This window comes from Helicoverpa armigera, chromosome 9 (genome assembly GCF_030705265.1).
Source record: "Helicoverpa armigera isolate CAAS_96S chromosome 9, ASM3070526v1, whole genome shotgun sequence".
NCBI classification, from domain to species: domain Eukaryota; kingdom Metazoa; phylum Arthropoda; class Insecta; order Lepidoptera; family Noctuidae; genus Helicoverpa; species Helicoverpa armigera.
Window position 1 is genome coordinate 2,131,408 of NC_087128.1, and position 22,939 is coordinate 2,154,346.

At 35.4% G+C, this 22,939-nt stretch overlaps 3 protein-coding genes across 4 annotated transcripts in view; 1 reads left to right on the forward strand and 2 right to left on the reverse strand.

Annotated features, from left to right (window-relative positions):
- LOC110372705 (paxillin) overlaps positions 1–12,076 on the reverse strand; it is a 53,394-nt gene extending 41,318 nt beyond the window's left edge. The window contains exon 1 of one of the 2 annotated variants that reach the window (XM_021329646.3): positions 11,895–12,076. In XM_021329646.3, coding sequence (XP_021185321.3) covers positions 11,895–11,907 — 13 coding nt within the window. In that variant the 5' untranslated portion in view covers positions 11,908–12,076. Of the gene's footprint in view, positions 1–5,707; positions 5,997–11,894 lie in introns of those variants that run through there. The other variant, XM_021329645.3, reaches the window with a different exon arrangement.
- Positions 12,077–12,556: 480 nt separating this feature from the next.
- LOC110372707 (protein lin-7 homolog C) lies at positions 12,557–16,511 on the forward strand. The gene has a single exon (XM_049839178.2). The coding sequence runs from the start codon at positions 12,685–12,687 to the stop codon at positions 13,279–13,281; it is 597 nt and encodes a 198-aa protein (XP_049695135.1). The 5' UTR covers positions 12,557–12,684; the 3' UTR covers positions 13,282–16,511.
- LOC110372737 (RING-type E3 ubiquitin-protein ligase PPIL2) lies at positions 16,507–22,373 on the reverse strand. Its single transcript, XM_064036375.1, has 9 exons — positions 22,184–22,373; positions 21,885–22,104; positions 21,418–21,727; positions 21,076–21,200; positions 20,417–20,561; positions 18,000–18,148; positions 17,525–17,676; positions 17,045–17,234; positions 16,507–16,814 (listed from the first exon to the last, which is right to left on the reverse strand). The coding sequence occupies exons 1-9, from the start codon at positions 22,213–22,215 to the stop codon at positions 16,575–16,577; spliced, it is 1,563 nt and encodes a 520-aa protein (XP_063892445.1). The 5' UTR covers positions 22,216–22,373; the 3' UTR covers positions 16,507–16,574.
- Positions 22,374–22,939: the final 566 nt, after the last annotated feature.

The following is a 22,939-nucleotide window of genomic DNA, read 5'->3' on the forward strand; positions in this document are numbered from 1 at the left end:
CGAAATAAGATAGAAGGAAGCACGAATAAGCCTAAATGGGTTAATTATTTAACACTAGACCAACATCAAACGCCAACACAGGAACAAATACGGAGTCAGGAAATATGATTCAGGTACAAATTGGAGCTAAAATAACCCGGTGCAAACAAGCTTGCATACCAGAGGTTCAAGTACCGGTAACTCAGACGCACTAATTAATTCCTGAAGAGTAACATTGTGTACAAATGTGAGCCAACAGGCGGATTGAATAGCGCCTCTATTAGCTAAATTAGATGTTGAACAACATTTCTAATTTGCGATTGAAATGTTAATTTTCGAAGTGAATGTTTTGCTGTTTGACCTGTTATGGAGTTTCCATGTAAGGATCACTAAAGTCTCGGATAGTTGAATGAACTTTTCCGAAGAGGCAGAAGCTCAGTGACTAATATTTTGTACACTGCAAACTGAAAGTTTTGTAGCCTTTGTGCTCCAAATACAGAGCTCAGTATAACATTGAGACGTTAAAGGCTGACTATTGTATTCTTTAAAAGGACTAATCAGCAAAAACGAGAAAAGATGCCATAACGAACGCATAGACGAATGTAATTAAATGACTCCATTAATTGTAACATTAGTAGCCGATATGGTTACTATTAACTATAAAACAAAAGATTATTGGGGTCCACATGACACACATGTTATTGTACACCGAAATAATGCGAGTAACCTAATAAAATATGGGTCGAATTTATACAAACATCTGCCTCATGTAATAACACTGAAACGGCCCATTATAATTTTCATAATAGATGACATTATTTTATGGTTAACCAAATCAAACAAAAGATTTGGACAATGAACTACGTGAAGTCAAAATATATTTTGACATTCATACACATAAGGTCGTTACCGTTACTTGTAACAACGAAGAAGAATAATCACGTAACACATTTATACAATTCATTGGAAACAAAGACACATTCTTAGCATGTAGTATGTTTTCATAAACATAGTTCTACAAGTAGAGACTTTGTTTAAAATAAAGTGTTCAATGGTCAGAATCCAAATTGTCCACTTTCAGGGTTTCTTAAAATGTTAGACATTTAAAGGGGACATTAAAATGGCAAATGTCAGAAAAAGTCGCTATGACCTCAAAATTGGGCAAATTGAGCTATCATCAGCAAATGATTCACTAGCTTCTTACTACCTTCTTTGGTAATACCAAGTAAAATATAAGAATGATTCACACTTTTTCGAAACAACAAACTTCCAATATAATTGACTTGCATGCTCCCAAATTACCATGTCGAAATAATGACACAATAAGAGCTCTAATAATACAGAAAACTGCAGCTATAGAGCTATAGAACGTTGACTTCAATCAAACAAACAACTTAAGTAAGAAAATTACCTTAAATAACCTTGAATACAAAAGAGCAAAAAATGCAAGAGAAGGTTGATGAGGTACACTTTTTACTGCACCAAATTGGTATAAAAAAATCTATCACATTAATGAGGACAAAAACTTACAATGAAAGTCATTAGCGGAATGACTAATAAGTAAATCAGCAAAGGTTTGAAGGATATTGGAAGAAAAATACCCAATAACGAACATAGGTCTTCCCATATCATGGCTATTACAATAAATCAAGAAGTGATATTGAATAAGCAAGTCCCAGGACATGAAGGTGATAACCCCGTGTAAGATTTACTATCATGAATTTAATTTTAAGTCCATATTCGGACTCTTTTGTCTGACCTTTCATGTCCACCTGAGTCAGAGCGAGGCCGGCTGTGTACGTGAATTGTCGTGCCACTAATAAGGAAATCTGGATGAGTAGTTTTCAAAGAGGACGCGCTATTTGGCGTGGCTGAGACAATATTGTAACATACAGTAATTCTAAATACATACTTCGAAATTAAAAATATGCAACCAATGCCTTGAATTTATTTTGACAAGACAGATTTCAATTTGTTTAATTTAATTACACCGGTTATAATTGAATTTAGGTTTATAGTAAACATGAGAAGTTTCATGATTTTATGAATCAATAAATTAAAATGATAAGGTAAGCCAACAAGTGAAGGCGAACGACAATTCAATAGTACTGATCAATCGATATGTATTGAGGTTTAATTAGACTCTGGTTTAGGACAGATTATAAACGAACGACATTTGCATAAATATTGAAATGATAATGAATTCTCAACGGGTAGTCTTTGGTACTATTAAAGACGTAGAAATAGATACGTCCTATGAATAAACAATCGAGTTTAGAGACTCAATGAAATAACATATGGCCGGCAGTTGCATAATCGGGTTACCGCAACATTGTCGGCGTAAAAGGAATAGAATACTTTTAAATAAAGAAGACATTCACTGCCCTAATAAAACAAACAAAAGAGCATCGGATTAATTTTAAATTTCGAACATCCTTGCACTGTTTCGCGCTATTTTTGCAAAGCATTGGCACAAAACAAGCTGACGTGATGCATCCAAAGAGGTTGGCAATAGTTTAGTTGTCAAACTTTTTGGATAACTATGTCCCCCGGTGTCACAAATCCACCGACAGCACGAGTCTGCAGCCAGGTGGCACTCGGAACGACGTATTTAATTATTTCCATCTGCGCAACTGACATAATGTCATGACCTCACAAAGGTCGATGTCGAGGCAACTTTATCCACTGTGTCATATCATATACGATTCAATGAAAACTTGTTTCCCTCAAGATGAACTATCTTTCCGATTTCAACAGGGACTGTGCCAAGGTTGGTGTCATTAATATTATTAATTCTTGTGCGTTGAATTGAAAGGACACTTGGTGGAGAAAGTTGAGACACTCATATTTTTAATTGTGGCTATAAAAGTTTGATTTATAACTGGAGCAATTTGGATCGAAAAAGCGAACTGTAAACACAAAAAAATAACGTAATCCCACTACAATAACATAAAAACAGATAGGTATTCTATTAGCTAATAACAGAAACATATGCGTACGCGCAAGCATGACACACATATGTAAATCACATGGCGTCCGCGCAGGTTTATGTAATCTTTATGAGTGTCGTGACCTTGCGTTAATTACTTATACAATAAATATGTGTTCGCGCAAATTCTAAATCGATTATCCTTTTATATCTATTTATGCTTTAATGTTAAAGTGATCCTTGTCTATTCCTCTGTTGATGTAAATTAAATTTGAGACACAGAATTTTCATGCACGTAGAACCCTCAGAATACAATCAAAGTTAGAAGGCAAAGCCTGTTAAGTCTAAACTTAAAAAATATTATGAATAAACACCAGGAAAGTAGAACATTTTATCTACATTTAAATAAGCAAAAACTTTTAGTTAAATATAGAGGTAAACGTAAAACATTTCCTTGTAATTTTTAGGTAGCAATCAGATTATTATATTGTGGATTAATTAATTAACTATTGATTAATAATTAAGTCATATTTCCGACCTAATTGGTACAGTTTATCAGTTATGTAAACATGGATTGCAATTATGATTTAACAGTGATTTAATTCGATGAAGACTAAATAAACAAAATAATGTCCTACATACAAGTAGCCTGACAAATGATAAGAAAAGTTCAATAAATCCCTAAACAAGATTTTACACATATGCCATAAGAAAGCCAAAAAAATATGTTGTGTTGAGCAGAATCATTTTTATGAATCAGCATTTCTAATTGTTAACGGTTTCGAATCGATGATTTTCAATTAACCATGATATTAGTAAATCCATTAAAATACTGAATTTGTTACACTACACGCGATTTGCTAGCTACAAAAATAAAATACAAAAACATTGAATGTAAGATAACGTTTTTACAACGAGAAGTAGGTAAATCCAAGCTATCAATAATTTCACATCAAGTAATTAAATAAGCTCTATTCCAAGATAATTTACGATAAAAATCAAGAATTAAAATTCACGTTGCAACAGCATTTTGTGAATAAATAAAAATAAGTGATGCAACTGCTATAAAAGAAGATTTAGAATTGAATATCAAAGAAGAACGACAAATAGTTTTATATGGAACATTCCTGCCCTCCACGAAGGGAGATTAATTAATCAATGGGATGGGAGAGCCCACCATATAACAAGCCATTAAAATCAGTAGGGGAATGTTAGTTATGATCACCTCCTTCGAATATCCTGATACAGTAAACACTTCTTAATTGAATATATTGTCCTCAGAATAGTATCCACAATTTTGTATTATTTTGATAACCTTTCCAATTACCTACTAACTCACACAACCTCTATCGGACCTCTAACAATATAATCCAATATGGAACATTTTCGCACATAACGCGACCTTACAATGTCACTATACCACATTCCATTTACTGATGAAATACAACATTTAGCAGCAAAACGCTAAACGGACTTGGGCTTGGCACAATGATAACTTAGAATGGCTTCAACACAAATTCTGAACATAATATAGACTGAATAGCACGACTACTTATAATACAAGTAGCCTTATTATATCTAGGTGCTTAAGCAAACTGCATTGAATGTGAACGTGATATACGTATTAAGTGTTGACAACCAATAACGTAACACTAAATGTTTAGAGCAAAATATCTTCTAAAATACACAATAAAGCTGATGATGAGGCGGCAGAAGTCCGTTTGGTCACCACCCACGGGGTCTTCCAGGAATAGCTACAACCGTCATAAAAGAACGGAACAAAACCGCAAACCCGTCAACTTTTTTTTTTTTTTTATTTAATTATCAAAAATAATGTTTACATTTTTTTTTCACTGATTCAGCATCACTTAAACCTCTCAGGTTTGTATGTGATACTTCACAATTCTATTCGTCTCACACAATAAATTATACATAGGTAAACGTTACGTTACACATTTTATAACAAACACAAACAATTAATCAACACTGCCGAATATTTTCTAAGTACCCACTACTTAGAATACATTCGACAGTGTTCTGTTACAGATTTGAGAAGAAGTGTGTTCTTAATTTATATTTTATGTTATTTTTTGTTATGGCATCACGAGTATCAGTAGGTAAAGAATTGATTAATCGAGGTATTATATATGCACTCGTTCTTGTGCCGTAGAAATTTTTTGCAGATGTGGTGACAAGTTTTTTTTGTGCTACGCTCCGCGTGTATACAGGATGACATTTTTCGAACTTTATTGAGTTATTGAAAAATTAACTATTAATGCTAATGAAACCAAATTAACCTGACTACAAACAAGAATGACTTCACTACAAGTACCAACACTTTATATACTTCACAGCTTATAATATTAATCGAGTTAGATCATTTAAACGACCATACGTTTCAGTTAAGACAATTGTGGGTGCTAATCATAGAAATATACAAACGTGTTGACGCATCAAGCCGTTAGAAGCACAACTAAACACTCCGAAAATAGCACACTGGCAAACATCACTTGAATTACAAAAGAGAAATGTACAGCTGTACGGTTCACGCACCGTAGTAAATAAACACACGTTGAGAGCCTCACGGTTCGACATGGATGCACTCGAGGAACACATGAGAAAATAAACACTAACACCGGCAAATGATAGTGTGGACGTAATTATAAAGTTACCAACACACAGCTGTAGCCACACTCGCAATTACAGTAAATAAACACAACAGAATGATAGACACTGATAAATATCCGTTACACAATTTTTTACGCAATAAAACCGATTTAATATTGATTTTATACTCACAGCCGGGCGATATTCCGTTCTCCTTCATAGCGCAGCGGAACGGATAGTAAGTGCCTGGCAGCACCTTGCCATACATTGTTCGATCCATCTTCGGCCAATCACAGCTGTCTTAGAGAATTAAACACCCACAGGAACAACACCGGCGTCAGCGCACCATAATCACAGCCTACGCACTATCGGCGTAAATGCAGTCCCACGCAAGGAAATGCAAAACACTTGCAATTACTACACAGGGCATGTAAACAATTAATAAATAATTTATGCACGCACGAGATTGGGCTATCACAAGGACGGGACGCGACTGAACGCTATCAGTATAGTTGAGTCGTATTGATCGTCATATCATCGATTTTACTTTTGTTATCGATAACGTAACGATAAGTGATAAGACAATGTCACGGGGGCGAGGTCGCGGTGCTCGCAGTAGAGTATTCGTCAACGCGGCGCGGTCACAACTGTCGCGTGGTGATGCCGGTGCCGGCGCGCGCGCAGCCACACCGGCTACACTTCCAGTATTATTTATACGCGGGGACGGCAACAAATCAATGCATTTGTCAAAATCGAAGCGATTGTTCCGGCTTCTGAAGTAAGTGAAATTATTGAACAAGTCATAAAACGCACGATAAACTATTTTAAGATAACACACCAAGACATGACCAGAAATCGCTAAGCTGTCATTGTACGTTTCTGGGATAAGTCTTTTGAAGCTTGGGCTACTTGCAAGGATGTGACATATTCACCTAGGACTCTCAGCTACATCAAAAGAACCGATAGCGTGTTTACGACTGAATCTAAATATAATAAAGCAATTGGTCTCAAGGAAATTCCAGTGGCTCTCAGTTTGGAGGTAGAGTTGTCAGCAACTCAGGGAGACGACGATCAATCACGGATTCTATGGCGAGAAAAAATCTAATTTCGTGCTTCGTTCCCGCCAAATTTTACCGCACCCAAGCCGCATCCGGCAGCAATACGATGCGCCCGAGTCTCTTGACTTAAGACTTCCGGCTCCTCATTCTATTCCTTCACATTTTACTATAAGTTTACGATTGTCATTAGACATTGCAACTATGTCTTTGATCCGTTTGAATAGAAAGATCCATAAAGTTTAATAGGAGTTTAAAACTGTGTTAATTAACTTTAACATGCCCATAATTTAATAATCAAATATTGCAAGTTACGATCAAATATTGTTCATGTAGGCAAAGTTAGATGACAGTCCACAAACTGTTGGTTTTACGCAAACCGAAGCACTTAGGAAAAAGAAAGTTTGTACAGCGGAATGCATTTTACAACTTGTCCATTTTACGAGTAAACTGTTCTATTGTTCCCTGGCTGCCTCTAATAAGGAAGTCAATATTTGAGCGGCACTAGCACGGTGCTAACTCAACCCACTTGTGTAGCAAACTATCGTACATGCAAAGAATTACCTGCACTATTTACAGAGTCTTCAATATCTTAGTTTATAGCCTCCGAAGCTGTTAAAGACTTATTGTTATTCCCCATTATTCAAATATTTATGCACCGTTAAACCAACAGCATATTTTAGCATCAGTTTATTACTCACGTTTCTATATATTTTTACATTAGTTACGACAGATCAGACCTTGATAGGTCTTGAACTTAGGTACGGTCCCTAAACTCGATTAAAGTTTGAAACCACGCCAAGAACAATCGTTCTAACTGCCAAGGGTATTTATTTTAAAATAGTGCGTAAGAAACATTAATGAAAGTTCACATCACATAAACATTCAGAAGATACACTTTACCTAAGATTCTTCGTACTTTACAGAATGTGAAAATGTTCACATAAGCTGATATATATTTTTAAACACTACTTTAACATCTATAAACATCAACTTCTACTTCAAGTGGGAATCATATCCGAACGAACAATTCAAAAGAGGAAGCCCAAAAACTACAAGACCAAAAAATCGAAAACTATCAAAAATTTAAATAAGCCCGTAGAAGTTTTTCCAACCAGTACTGATAGGGCTGGGTACACGCGTGCGACTGACAGATGTCGGGAACGCGTAACACGCAACTCATCGGAGTCACTGACGATGGGGTGACGTCACTAAACTATATACTTTACAGCCTTATCCACAGACATTATGACCAATATAATCTGGGCCAGACAAGGAAAACTAATGGTATTAACCTGAAATTGGCAATCGCTATAGTTTATCAGCAGTTCAAGGCTGAAGTTGTATTTTCCCGGTAATACTGAGATCATATGGTTTTCAAGGCCTCTGAGATCACTTGTTCATTGTATAAAACGTGATGTAATTTAGAATCACGACCTTTCCATGAAACTTGACGCTATTTGACAACAAAATCAGCACACCTTTGCTAGAATTAAGGATGACAAAAATAACACTGCCCAATTTGAACCATCGAAGAATTTAGAATCGAAAGCTTGAATTTCAAAAACTATCCAGTGTAATCGTGGCTAGAGTATTGTTCATATTCTAGAGAACCCACATCGTACACCACTAGTGCTAGCGAGTCTTCCAAGCTCTGTGCCGTCACGTCACTGAATTTGAAGTCACGTCTTCCTTTAAGCACCATTCCATTAGTCTACTCTATCGATCCTACCAAAGTTACGTGTGTACCAATCCCACGAGATAGGTGTGTCGCCATTACAACATTCCCCAGTGCATGGCTTCTAATTAAATTAATTACGGACGGGAACGAAGCACATTAGCCGTGGTATCTCGTAAGTGCGTGTGAAATGTGATACCTATGGTAATGACAACGCATTTTTTATGAAAAGTGTTGATGTTGTGTAGTTTGTCGAAGGCCTTTTAAAAGTCTAAACTCTCAGGTGATATATTAGGATAGTGTTCAAAGCCAAATTAGAAATGAAAGTTAACAGTTTAATGGGTAGTCACAATTAATTAAACTTTCTTATTCCTTAGTAGGGCTCTACTACCGTTATTTTTTGTTACACCTCTTTTTATTCCATTGTTATGTCCACAGAAGTCACCACAGCAGTCTGCCTAAGAAATAAACGGTACAAAACTCTATTTTCTCCTACAAGAACATCCTTATTGCTAAATTGATTTATCCTATGAGAAACTTCTCTCGCGATAGAACATATGAAAATAAAAATTCTTTAAATTCCTGTTAGCACTCAAAAAAACGATACGTAAACAGATCTCAGTAAGTCATCTAATTAATCGATTATTTCCGTCACAACTCTACAAACATTTATCTCGATTTCAACTCAAGAATCCGATTTATCGGACTGTCAGTTCACATGGACATTCCACACTGACATGTAACAGATTTCTTGCATTCCCTGCCTGGGATACTTCTCGAGTGTCTGATTAATCCCTACAGCTATATTTTTAGAATATACGTGTAGGTATGGGCTATGAAGGAATTAACGTACATCATAGCTTGTTAAGATACGGCTGAACCACTTAACGTTGATTGGTTTTTAATGGGAAATTGCGCGCCATATTGTGTGGTATGATAATATAAGTAATAGTGATGGACTGCTGCAATATGTTTAATCTTCTAGACAGTGGGAGCATTCTGCATCGGCCTATTCTAAAAATAATGTGCGATAAAGTTGAGTATGGTATCGAGAACTTTCTCATGCGATTTGTCGGCCTCTTTCTTGTGCATGTCTGCAATTGCTATTGATAAAAGTGATCGCATCTGTTGTTCGTTAATAGTCTTGTTATTCGTACAGGGATTATGTGAACTTCTTTTAATCATCTTCTCAAAGGCAAGTTTTACAGAGCCATTAGTCATCAGCATTACACCTACCATTTATATTACCTTATTAAAGGACTTTTGTCATTAATATAGCTACGTAGATTTAACAGAATACTAAGTTTTTCCAAGTCCCACCTTTTTGATAAGAAAATAATAAGTCAGATAGTTAGGTTAACCCGTTAATGGCTTCAGAAATAACCCTTCATGACTCCCCATCGCTCCGAGGTGATTAATGACCGGTTGTCGTCCCCGCCTAGCAATCTTATAAAAGCCATTATGTGCAGTAAATGTAGCCAACTATAGGTGAGTTAGTGTTTGCTCTATCGTAACACGTGGGTTTATGAAAACGTGCTAAACTTGTGCAATGTAAGGAATGCTGGTCGACATTCAGTTTTTTAACTGACTCATAAGGAATGTAGCTAGGCTTATAATCAGCTTGGAATGAATATCTTATTGTCTTATTCGTATTGAGCGCTACATTAGGAACATCGGATGACACTTTAACGCAAATGACTGGGAAAATTCCGGGATAATTGTTAGGGCTCAGTTCAGTAGAAATGCAACTGAGGGATCGATGGGCCGCAAAAAAATTGATTAAAAATAATCTAATAATCTTTAGTTAAGGATATAAGTAGCAAACAGTCGTCGTAAGAAATACAAGTCTCACGATTGTATAAACAAGGCCCCCATAAAATTAATGGTAATTTCGCATAACTTTAATTTCATGGTATTTGCGTTTAGATGATGTCAAGGAACTCATAATCGGATGTTATAATAAAGATCCTCATTTTATTACGGAATTCATACTATTATGGTAAATTGAAAATATTTTATTACTTAGGCAAACTCGCCTTTGGCGCCACATTCCTATAGACCAGTTTCCTGCTTCCCTTGAAGATGATATGTAACTTATTAATTGGCCATCGTCAATTGAACATTTGCGGGCTGTTGGAATCATCATATCATCAAGGTAAAAAATAATTAACCTGAATAAAATGGTTCAAATAATAAATTATATGTATAAGTTATGGAATCAGGTGTTACTTTGCAGAAATCCATGACATAAAATGTTAGGAAAAATATGCAGCGCAGATATAGAATTCAAAGGCTCGATTTATTTTTTTCCCATCATTTTATAATAAATAACATTTAAATAAAGCCTGCGGGTCTACGAGGGGAACAAAGTCATCTCATGCATAGATGTTAGGGATTGATTTAAATCAATGCTCTATTCAAAGTGACACAGTCGCAACTTCTATTTACAATGAGGTAAAGTTAAATAAGACTTTTCATAAAGAGGTCACGTTAATTAAGTAGGTGTGTACCAAAATAAATATGAATGGCTACATAGTTATTTGATTGATGAGTCATTCCATTCGGTGGTAACACTTACAAGACATGGTATGTCATACTTATCAATCACTAAAGGAAAACTACCTGAATAAACTTATTCAAATATACCTAAGGCTCTTTTTCAGCCTTACTTAAATTAGCGAAAGAGTTAGCGCAGCCCTGGTGAACAGAACATGACGGTTTTTAGTCAGTAAGAGTCTGACACTCCCTCACCGCTGCTAACTCACAGGGGGAGGGAACATTTGATGATTGTTCACGTTGCTACGCATTAATCACATTTTAAGAATCATCAAACTGAATGTCTGTTTGTCACTTCTATGAGAGAAAAGATTTTGATACAACTTGGCAGCAATAGAGGTTACACATTAGAATATCTTACAGGCTCTTTTTATACAGATATAGGAAGTAGTATTGCAAGGGACCAGGTGAGACAGCTGGTGGAAGCTACTAGAATATAAAAAGTTACCCCAAATGTTACTGGTTTGATCTTTTTTATAATTATCTTTATAAATATTTTGATTCTACTAATTGCTTCAGGCATTTAACCCTTTGCTAATAAATATTAATTGGGTCTAATTTAATAATTAATCACATATATCATTTTCCTGGTGATAGTTTACCTGTTTTCATTCATTTTGTTTGCCATTCATAAGTTGAAAAAGATTTACAAAAGTAAAATTATCAAGTTCCATTCTTCAACAGGTCACTGACATAATTATATGTCATACAGTGTTTATCTTTTGTAAATATTCATAGATAAGCAAATGTAAATAAAATGCTTGTCATACATAGACACAAAGAAGATGCAACAAATTCCTCTTTTGTGGCTCTTACAAAGAATTGTACAATCATCCCGGATCAGAACTCTGAATCACTGAATCCATATGTTTTTGTAAAACAAACAAAATATTGAAATAATTTACATGAAAGTTAACAAACAAAATACAGAATGGGTACATATTAGTAAGCAGCTACACGTAGTTCCAGACTTATGGATAAGACTAGAAGGTCCGGCAAGGAGTCAATATGCAAATTAACGAGTTATTTTAGCAGAACACGTCATATCATACACAGCAACCCAAACAGGTTATGATAAGACTAAACTCACCTAAATCATCCATTGTTTCTTTCCGCAAATACAAAGTCTTGTCACTCACTTACACTTTAGTCTTTACGTTACACTGTGCTTTAAGTTACACTTAGTTAATACGTGCAAAATACTATAATAATACTGCAAATCAAAGTTGAAAATTACAGCCCAATTATGGCAATTTAGATATTTAGCATTTTTTTGCAAAATGTTGGCGTAACTGAAAACTTGTCAAAACATTTCACCACGTGATACTTTTAAACGAAACTAAAATTAAAATATTCAGAAGAAAGAAGATATAACTACAAAATACAAAGCTGATCTTCCATATCCATGAAAATTTGCATTTATTTATTGTAAAGTAGGATAAAAAAAACGTATTCTTGCATATTCCAAGTTTCAAAAAACTAACTTCTAAATGGTTCAAGTTTAAGAACGAAATCACGTTTACCAACTTCAGAAAACCAGACAAGAAATGTCAAAATTTGAGAACGTTCTGAATTCAGGTTCTGATAGTTAATTCTCAGAATATTCCTGCATGCTCAATTTTTTTTTATTGTGAAATGCGTCTTATAAACAATCAAATAAGAGTAGTCATAGTTTTAATCAGTTTCACATTTTATAAGGTACTTGTAGGCTGAAACTAATTATTCAACGTCGTTAAGTCGTGATAAGTTAGTTCCAAAACTTATAGTTTCAGAACGCAAAGTACTTGCTGTATCGATTCATCGCAGCTGCTTTCGTGTTTATAATACGCCCAATTTGTCTTACTTCCCTTCTATTTACTAAGAAAATTAATTCACACAACATGAGTAGTACAGGGGAGCAGTTAACCTTAGCCAGAGACATAAAACGAGCCATCGAATTGCTCGAAAAACTTCAACAAAGTGGTGAAGTTCCTGCTACAAAGCTAGCAGCGCTGCAGAAAGTGCTTCAAAGTGATTTCTTAAACGCTGTTCGTGAGGTGTATGAGCACGTTTACGAGACCGTTGATATCCAAGGGTCAGCGGACATCAGAGCCTCTGCTACGGCCAAGGCCACAGTGGCCGCATTTGCAGCTGCTGAAGGTCATGCACATCCAAGGGTTGTCGAACTACCAAAGACAGAAGAAGGTCTAGGCTTCAACGTTATGGGTGGAAAAGAACAGAACTCCCCCATTTACATATCGCGTATAATTCCTGGCGGCGTTGCTGATCGCCATGGCGGTCTGAAAAGAGGCGATCAGTTATTATCAGTCAATGGAGTGTCAGTAGAGGGTGAAAACCATGAAAAGGCTGTAGAATTACTGAAGCAAGCTGTTGGTTCTGTGAAACTGGTTGTGAGATACACTCCCAAAGTCTTAGAAGAGATGGAAATGAGGTTTGACAAGCAGAGGACTGCTAGGCGACGCACCAACTACAACTAAATAAAAACATGACCAGGTATTGGAGTAGATACAAAATATTTACTTGAACTCAAAGGAATCAAGTAAATTCTCATATACAGAAGTTTTAATATATTTAATTTCCTGACAGTTATAGGAAAATTCTATCTATCTATTCTGATCTCTGGAAATGAGTCAAACAATCTTATGTTACATAGTCAAGATTTGATCAATAAATTGTTTGGGATATGTTTTGACCATGGTGGCATTAAATCATTTGACATGAATGATTGATTATGAGAGCGCCTTAACTTTAATGACTAGACTATCTTTATGTCTGAATGCTATGATATAGTTTTTAATTTAATCTTATTAATTATATGGGTTTTTATTTGAAATTGTGATTTATTATAACTAATTCTCTATCTTATCTTAAATTTTGAAGCACTAGAGGCATTTTAGGATGCACACCCCTTGATATAAAAAAAAAAATTAGGCCAGAGTTAGGTAAGGACATAGACATAATATTAGTAAACAGGACTGCGCATATAAACCCAAAAAACGAGCCGAGTGAAACAGTTAGTACAGAGGCTGTCTGTCCCTTTCTAATAGGGTGACTATGAGATTAAGCTATGTGAGACAAATCCGAATTTGCTAAGATTATTAAACGCAGATTGGTATTGAAGTTTTAACTTACGCAGTTTGTGACTAATAATTAAAAGCCTTTATAAGTGTCTTAAGGTCCCCGCTAATTATAATTAGCGGGAATTAGCAGTATAAAAGCAGGAAGTTTTTTTTTTTATTTCTACTTCATATATAGACTGTTGAGCCATTTATGTCGCCTTTCTTCATTTTTTGGGAAGCTATAACAATAGTACAACAGTTTTAAAATCCATCACCCATATTTTCACTCATTACAAGAATTCATGGGCACCCTAGTTGTTTGGTTTACGAAAATGTTATTATTAGCTAACCTGTGGAACGATATATTGCAACCACCATAGGATTCACTTTTACAAGTATAAACGCAACACTTTTTCACCATTTAAGTAGTTTAAATTGATTTAATACAAAAAATATGAACAAAATTTTAAATGCTGTAATCGCGCCAAGAATGTTCAGGGTTACCGCTAGAAAATAAAAAAAAGCAAAATAAAAAATTATGTTGTTTATTTTTTAATAATAAATACGAATAAATTAATGCGATTGTTATTAATTTGTTGACTTACAATTGTTAAAATAAGATACAAATTTTATGTGATTCAATTGTTTTTTGGGAAGACAAAACTTTTGACATAGACATAATATTAGTAAACAGGACTGCGCATATAAACCCAAAAAACGAGCCGAGTGAAACAGTTAGTACGGAGGCTGTCTGTCCCTTTCTAATAGGGTGACTATGAGATTAAGCTATGTGAGACAAATCCGAATTTGCTAAGATCATTAAACACAGATTAGTATTGAAGTTTTAACTTACGCAGTTTGTGACCTTAAGATACTAATAAAGGCTTTTAATAATTAGAGGAAATTAGCAGTATAAAAGCAGGAAGATTCGAAGTGAAGACTGTTTTTTTTGTATTTCTACTTCATATATAGAATGCTGAGCCATTTATGTCGCCTTTCTTCATTTTTTGGGAAGCTATAACAATAGTACAACAGTTTTAAAATCCATCACCCATATTTTGACTCGTTACAAGAATTCATAGGCACCCTAGTTGTTTGGTTTACGAAAATGTTATTATTAGCTAACCTGTGGAACGATATATTGCAACCACCATAGGATTCACTTTTGCAAGTAGAAACGCAACACTTTTTCACCATTTTAATAGTTTAAATTGATTTAATACAAAAAAATATAAACAAAATTTTAAATGCTGATTACGCGCCAAGAATGTTCAGGGTTACCGCTAGAAAATAAAAAAAAAGCAAAATAAAAATTTATGTTGTTTATGTTTTAATAATAAATACGAATAAATTAATGCGATTGTTATTAATTTGTTGACTTACAATTGTTAAAATAAGATAAAAATATAAATGATTCAATTGTTTTTTTGGGAAGACAAAACTTTTGATCACAACATTTTTTTATGCTGGCAAGGTGTTAGAAAGAGACAAACAGCCTCCGTTCGAACTATCCCACTCGGCTCGGATTTGCCTCTGTGTATTATGCAACCAATTTAGTACCTTATTGCGTAAGAATAGAGTTCATTTTCGTAAATATATGTTTTGAGCGTGCGCAATCTTGTTTAGTAATATTATATCTATGACTTTTGATCACAATATTTTTTTATGCTGGCAAGGTGTTAGAAAGAGACAAACAGCCTCCGTTCGAACTATCCCTCTCGGCTCGGATTTGCAACCAATTTAGTACCTTATTGCGTTAGAATAGAGTTCATTTTCGTAAATATATATTTTGAGCGTGCGCAATCTTGTTTAGTAATATTATATCTATGGGTAAGGAGTACCTTTTTCAATGTAATTTTTCCCAAATCTTCATTGTACAAGATGTAGAGCTATTTCAATACCTATGCAAAATTATTGCTTGTCCTGTGCTATTTTTTAAACTATGCATAGCTTTAAAAAAAAACTGAAAATTGTTATTATGTTAACTAATCAATGTTTATTTTTTAGTGATAAAAACTTTTTAAGCTTTCTCTCAAACCTCTACTGTTGACATATGATATTATGATATGACATTGTGAGTGAATACCAAGTTCATGAAAGTTAAACATTAAAATATTGAAGAGGCTGTCTCAACTGATCTTAGCTGGAAGGACATCAAACCTGCTGTTAAGTTTGAAGTACATATTGGAAAGCATTCTGCAAAATCCTTTGTTTAATATCATCATCACAAAATATTGTATTTATCTATTTACATAAATATTTACAAGGACAGCTCTAGCACACTAGTGTTTTGTTTCACAAATGCATTTGAAATCTATTAAATACATAACATTATAGCTTTGAACATAAGAAGCTGCTTTATGTTACCTTGTTATACTCATATATTATTATATTTAAAAGATTTAAGGGGTAAATAAATATACAATACAAAATAATTGCACCTTATTAGTATTGTGTTTGTTAACTAATATAAAGATAAATACATTGGGTATTTAAATAATTTAATTAATATTAAAAACATTTTATAGTACTTAATTGATGAATTTATATTATAAATGAAAAATGTGTAATGGTAAAAGAATTGTTATGAATTTATTTAAAAGTTGTCAGTATTTTAGGAGGAATAAATAAAACTTAATGATATAGTATTGTATGTTATTTTATTGTTTTTAATTTTATACAAATAAGCCTAAAATTATTTTTTTCTTCATTCACCAATTGTCGAAACCACCAAAGCCAAATTTTCCGTCCTTTTTTACTTTTTTGGCGGGAACTTCTTGTGTCTTAGCGGTTTTGCTAGTGGTAGCAGGGGGGGCAACCTCTTGCAAATTAAGATATTTCCCCACTCCATCCCTGAATACTTTTAGCGGTTGTTTCGCCTTTTTCGGCCTGATCTGTGAATCTTCTGTTTCTGCTTTTCTTTTTAGTTCTTCTGCTCTGTCTTTGACAAGCTGAAACGGATAAAAAGCACGAATATAAGAAACGCAAAAGTTTTTATGTTTTGACTCTCACGCAAAAACTAAGGAATAGATTTAGATGAAACTTGGTAGTAATATGGCTTATACATCAAATTATTACAAATAGGCTACTATTCTGGATGAAGGAAGTAGTTCCCTCAGGAAACGGGTGAAACCGCTGATGAAAGCTAGTAACTTTATAAATACAACTTCAAAAGGCCTACCTGTTCTTCAGCTTCAGCGAAAGGATCCACAAACACTTGAGCCACGTCAATAACAATGTCCTGTATGGGTCTGTCCTTGTTATCCACTTCTATTTGTTCCATAGCGGTCAGCGTGTCCATACCGCCGACCAGCTTGCCGAATATCGTGTGCTTGCCGTCCAGTTGCTTGCATGATCGGAAGGTGATGAAGCTGAAATAAATGATGATTAATTTATTTTAGTATAATGACATTGAGGAATTTGAATCGGCAAAATTTACCTACAGGGCACATAAGGCCAATCAACTTTGAAAAGGAGTTCAGCAGAGCCTGTAACTAACAGCCTAGTTGATGTATTTTTATCTCTGTGTGAGGTAGGGTAACAGTGTTGTAGTAGTGGTTTCGGCTTCCAGTCTAAACATCTGCCTATCTGACCTCCTCAACCCAGTAACTCGGCCGATTTCGATACTAAAAAAGTGTGTTAAAAATAAAAATATACTAACAACTGTGATCCGTTAGTATTAGGTCCAGAGTTAGCCATAGACAGCACGCCTCTGCCAGTGTGATGCAAGTTCGGTTTGACTTCATCTTCAAATGGTTTCTTCCACACTGATTCACCACCCAGTCCTGTGCCAGTTGGATCGCCTCCTTGTATCTGAAATTATAGTTTTCAGATACAATCTGAAATTATAGTTTAAATACTTATTCATTCAATCAAAACTGATGTATCTTTTAAAAGTCAGGATATGCCTTGATTTTATTTTAATATGTTTCTATTTAATAAATTATTATTTTCTACAGAAGTATTTTGTCCAAGTAGTTACTTTGATATTCCATGACTTTTTTTGACAGTCTAAAGTCCCTCTTTGTTCATTCTATGGACCTATGTGATAACTCTATGGGATCCAAATCAAAATCCCTGGGTCAGGATATTGGTAAAAAAAAATACAAGATGTTCATAAATAATGTCTCTCTTACCATAAAATTCCTAATAGATCTATGGAACTTGGTTCCATTGTAGTATCCATTATTGCAGTGCCTTATGAAGTTGTCACACGCTTTCGGCGTCAAGTCGCAGTACAACTCGAAATTCAAAGGCCCCAAGTTTGTCACCAGTCTGACATATCCTGAGGACAGAGATACAAGTAAACATTTATAATTAGTAGTTGTAACGCGACAAAGGAAGCAACGCGCCGGCGCCCCTCCCGCGCACCGAGTCCCCCCCGCCTGCCCGCTCACCGCATCCCCGCCGTGGCCGTGGTCGCCTATAAAACACCGCGCAGTCACCAGCAACGGCAGTTCACGTTCGGCACGCTCCGAGTACTCTTCGTATCGACCTAGGTCGGTCAGGAGTGCCTCGCCTCTTGCTGGACTTGGACTGGCGGCGTGTATTGTTTGGCTGTGTTAGCGCCGCTAGCGGCCTGCACCCCTTATTACACGCATTACATTACACCACGCTCTAGGGCACTCCGCGATAGCTAGCTAACCTATTTCGTGATTAGGTCTTTAGCACCAGAATTGTATTAAAGTAACGGTATTCTTTCAACTATTCGTATAGGTATGTGTAAAGACGAGTACTTAAATAAAAATTTGTTATTCTTTTGTATTGTGGCTATCGTTTTATCTCTTTACACATATTCCCCGTTACAAGTTGGCATCCCAACGTGTGGCCTTCTTTAGTTTTTAATTTTAATGCAATCTGGTTTAGATATCTTTTTATACCCACGTAACTTTGTATACTCGTTTAATTAGTTGTTTGTCTCATTATAGTTTTGGTCCATTTACCCACTATTATTTTTTTTGTATACTTAGTTATTTTAATGAGCGTTATTGTTTTGATTATTTCACGATTGTTACATTCACGCTAGCATCCCTAGCGGTAGGCAGTATTGTAATTAGTATTTGAGAGTAGTTAAACATATTGACCTATTTCAAATATTGCCTAGTGGTAGTCGTAGTCGTAGGAAGTTAGGTAGCAAAATGGCAAACGTTAGCTTCTCTGACTACCAGTTTCGCGACCTTTTAGGGGTCTTGGCCAGCCGAAATGATCAGGTCCTACAAAAATCTGGTAGCTTTGCGTCATGCACTGCTCGCTTCGATGGATCTCGGAATACTGCAGTGGTTGAAGCATTCTTATCAACCATCAGTACATACAAGAAGATCGAGGCAATAAGCAATGACAACGCCATTGAAGGCCTTACATTGCTACTGATTGGAGAGGCATCTATCTGGTGGTTAGGCGTGAAAGACACAATTACGAGCTGGCAGGAAGCCGTGTCCTTGATAAGGTCAACGTTTGCACCGAAGAGACCAGCTTATCTGGTATATGACGAAATTGTCTGCGATAAGCAACAGAGTCCTGTGGGTACGGAATTGTTTGTTGCCAAGAAACTTGCACTTATGGCAGAGTTGCCCAAACCTTCGCTCACTCCATCCCAAGGCCTGGATCTCTTGTATACTTCTTTGCATAAAAGTATTAGAGACAGAATACCAAGAGATTCCATTGCGACGTTTGAAGAATTTTTGTCGAAGGTACGTCAACTCGAAGAGACTGCCGCCGCACGATCAATGTCGAGCAATATTTCTTCATCGTCAGCAGGGAGACGACTCAGATGTACCTTCTGCCGTGCTTATGGCCACAACGAACGGGAGTGTCGTAAGAAAACCGCAAGGCAAGGCAAGGATAAGACTGCATCGACAAATGCTACGGCAACTCCAGCTGCCTCTAAGCCGACGCCTGGGCACAAAATTACTTGCTACGGTTGTGGTGAAACCGGTGTAGTCAGGAGTAAATGTCCAAAGTGCAACATGAGTAAAGTTGGCGCTGTGGACATTGGATTTTATTAGCTCGCTAATTGCAACTCGGCATTAGAAGCACGACTATTAAAGTAACAATAATCTTTCAACTATTTATGTATGTGTAAAGACTAGTTAATAAACATTTGTTATTATTTTGGTATTGTGGGTTTCGTTTTATCTCCTTATACACGGGGAATATCCCCGTTACATAGTTCTATATTTATTAGGTAGGATTTTGATGAAACAGTGCAATAAAAAAAAATACTGATACGCATAATAATACGCAATGAGCGTATGTATCATATATCTAAAAATGTTTATATAGAAAAAGTTATTTTAAGTACCTACTTAGTACATAGTACATATTAACAAAGCTTTAAAAAAATGACCATTTTATTACAAAATATGGTCCTTAAAGTACCAGGTTTAATCCATTAACAAGCTGATCATTAAAACTAGTACGAAATCCAGTACATTTTAAGACTATATTTTAAAATAAGTTGGATTAGGTACTTGCCGTTTTATGATAAGATACCAAACTTTTACCACCATAAAACAGACTTAATATTTACTCTAAAAAGGAAACAGTAACCAACCTTTTTTCTTAACCATATCATATTTGACGTCATCCTCACAGATAATGGCTGCTTCGTGGACTGTCTCCGGCATCATGGCTGTCGATGTGAAACTGGCTGCCACCATGCCCGTTGAGTAGTGGGCCGCATTGAACTTGTCTGCTACCTTTTATAGAAATAAATCATACATTTTTAGCTACACCATCATATATTTTTACTTCAGTTATTACTGTAGATATGAAGAAAGTTCAACTAAGGTTAGCTGCATATGGATGGCTACACCTAGTTGTTACTTGGTAAATGTATGTAGGTGTAGCCGCACTACAGGCTTTAGCCTAACATCAAAACAAAGTCTGAAAATTAGGGCAAAGTTCAAAGTTTAAAACAGCAGTTAAGTTATTATGATGAAATGAATGATGAATTTAGCCTGCATTGTCCCACTGCAGCATAAAAGCCTCCCCATTTGTTTTCCACACCTCTCGATCTTTAGTGTGTTCCCACTAATTGGGTGAAACTAATGAGTGCAAAAAAAAGTTTCTTTGGGAAAGTTGTTTGTAATAATGAGCAGAATCACATGTTCATGTATCAGCCACTAAATGCCTTATATAAAGAGTTATTTAATCTGTAGAAATTTTTATTTACTACGGAGATTTTACATACATATAGAAAATTGCACATACCTCTTTTTTTACTTCTTTCTTTTCTGGTGCTTTGTACTCTTTCTCCAGTTCTTGTAGAATATCTTTTGTTTCAGCTGACACAGTTTTGAGTCTTGCATGTGGATCCTTTCTCATGGCTATTTCCTCTAGAAATTGAGAACAAGAACCAAGTGAGTACTGACAGTATGATGAGGTAAAAGCTGCAGTTTCTGGCTGCATGATGAGAAAAGCAAATATTGCATTAGTGCATCAGAGGCAGTTATTGTAGAGCATTCAACAACTACATAGACAAACCAGTTACAGGTTTTAGAATGATGAATTGAAATCTACTTACTACTAAAAAAATACATATATAATACATACCTTCAGTCTCAACTTTCAAATTATTCTTAATGTGATGAAACAAAGAGATATTGAACTTCCCCAAGTTGTTAGGGTCCTGTATAGTAATGATATCACTTCTAGCAAATGGTGTGTCATTGATGAGGTCTTTCCAGTTTTTCCCTTTAATGTTGAGCTGTTCAACGGCCTCATTGGAGTACACATTGCCGCTGGTTTTGATGGCAACAATGTACGAGTTTTTTGTGAATGGCTTGAATAGAACGGGGCAATGGTAGTCTTCTTCAGCATTTTTGAAGAAGTTCAGTTTTGTTAGAGATTTGACGTCAAGTTTCTGAAAAAATAATTCCCTAATTACATGCGTATACGTTTTAGAAGCGTCTTTATCTGGAATAAGTGTTCATAAGACTGTTAATTAGAAGGGAAATCGAAGGAACTTTGCTCAAAACTTTGTGACTATTGTTGTTCTGAGAACTCATCATTTTACTCACTTTCCCAGTAACTGGATTCACTTTGAACTTTTTGACGAACTCTAAGATAGCTTGCAACTCGAATACGTTGCCGTCTGCGTCGCAATATGGATCGTCAAAGGGCTGAAGACATAAACAGCAGTGATCAAATGGTAGCCGTTTAAATGTAGTGTCCTCTTCCTTACTGGTGCCTGATCTCTTGCCACCGTACAGTGTAGTCCACTCCGTGTACGTTAAGTACCTATAATATAGCAAAATAGTTACAATATACAGAACATTAGGTAAAAATATCATTGAAAGAAAGTTGAAGTAAAACTTGCATTTTATCCTTTTGATGCTGTCGTTTCCCCATTTTGGTGTTTGGTTTTCTTCACGCGCGAATAGATAAAATGAGAAAATAAAAGTAATTTTATTCAATTACTTCGTGTTCAGTAGAAAACTTGGAATTATAAAATTGATAAACAACACCACGAAATAGCCATCCATTAACTGTCAAGCTGTCAAGTGTCATACCATAGAGTAATGTAGATTAACCCGTTGACTGAAGCGAAGTAATAGCAGTCGCGTTCCAGGTACGTAGTAATATGGAAATCAATTAAAATAATAGTACCATTATCCCTTTCGAAGTAGGTAACATAATTTTGTGAATTTTACTTTGAAGAGTGTTTGCTGTTTGCCCATATAAATCAGGGTATATTGTAAAGAATCGTTTTTCTTTTTAGTTTATGCTCGCCTATGGCACGAATTTGCAGTGAATATAACTCTTTGTGCGGGAGCTCAGACAATTTTGACATTTTCCATGATCCCTATAATAAATTTAAGCGCAATATAAATGCCTCTTATAAATTAAATTTTGCACAAAATTTGAATAGTACCTTGTAATTTGCCTCGTATCGATTCTTCTTCTTTTTTTTATTATTATTTTTGTTATGCATAGTTTGGTTTAGTTTAGTTTAATTTAAGTTATTTTTAATTTGAACGTTGTGCGCACCTATAATTGACATATTTACGCAGCACTTATTAGAATTGTAAACGTATATATGTGAACGTATTTGTAAATAGTTGTTGGTGTGCCT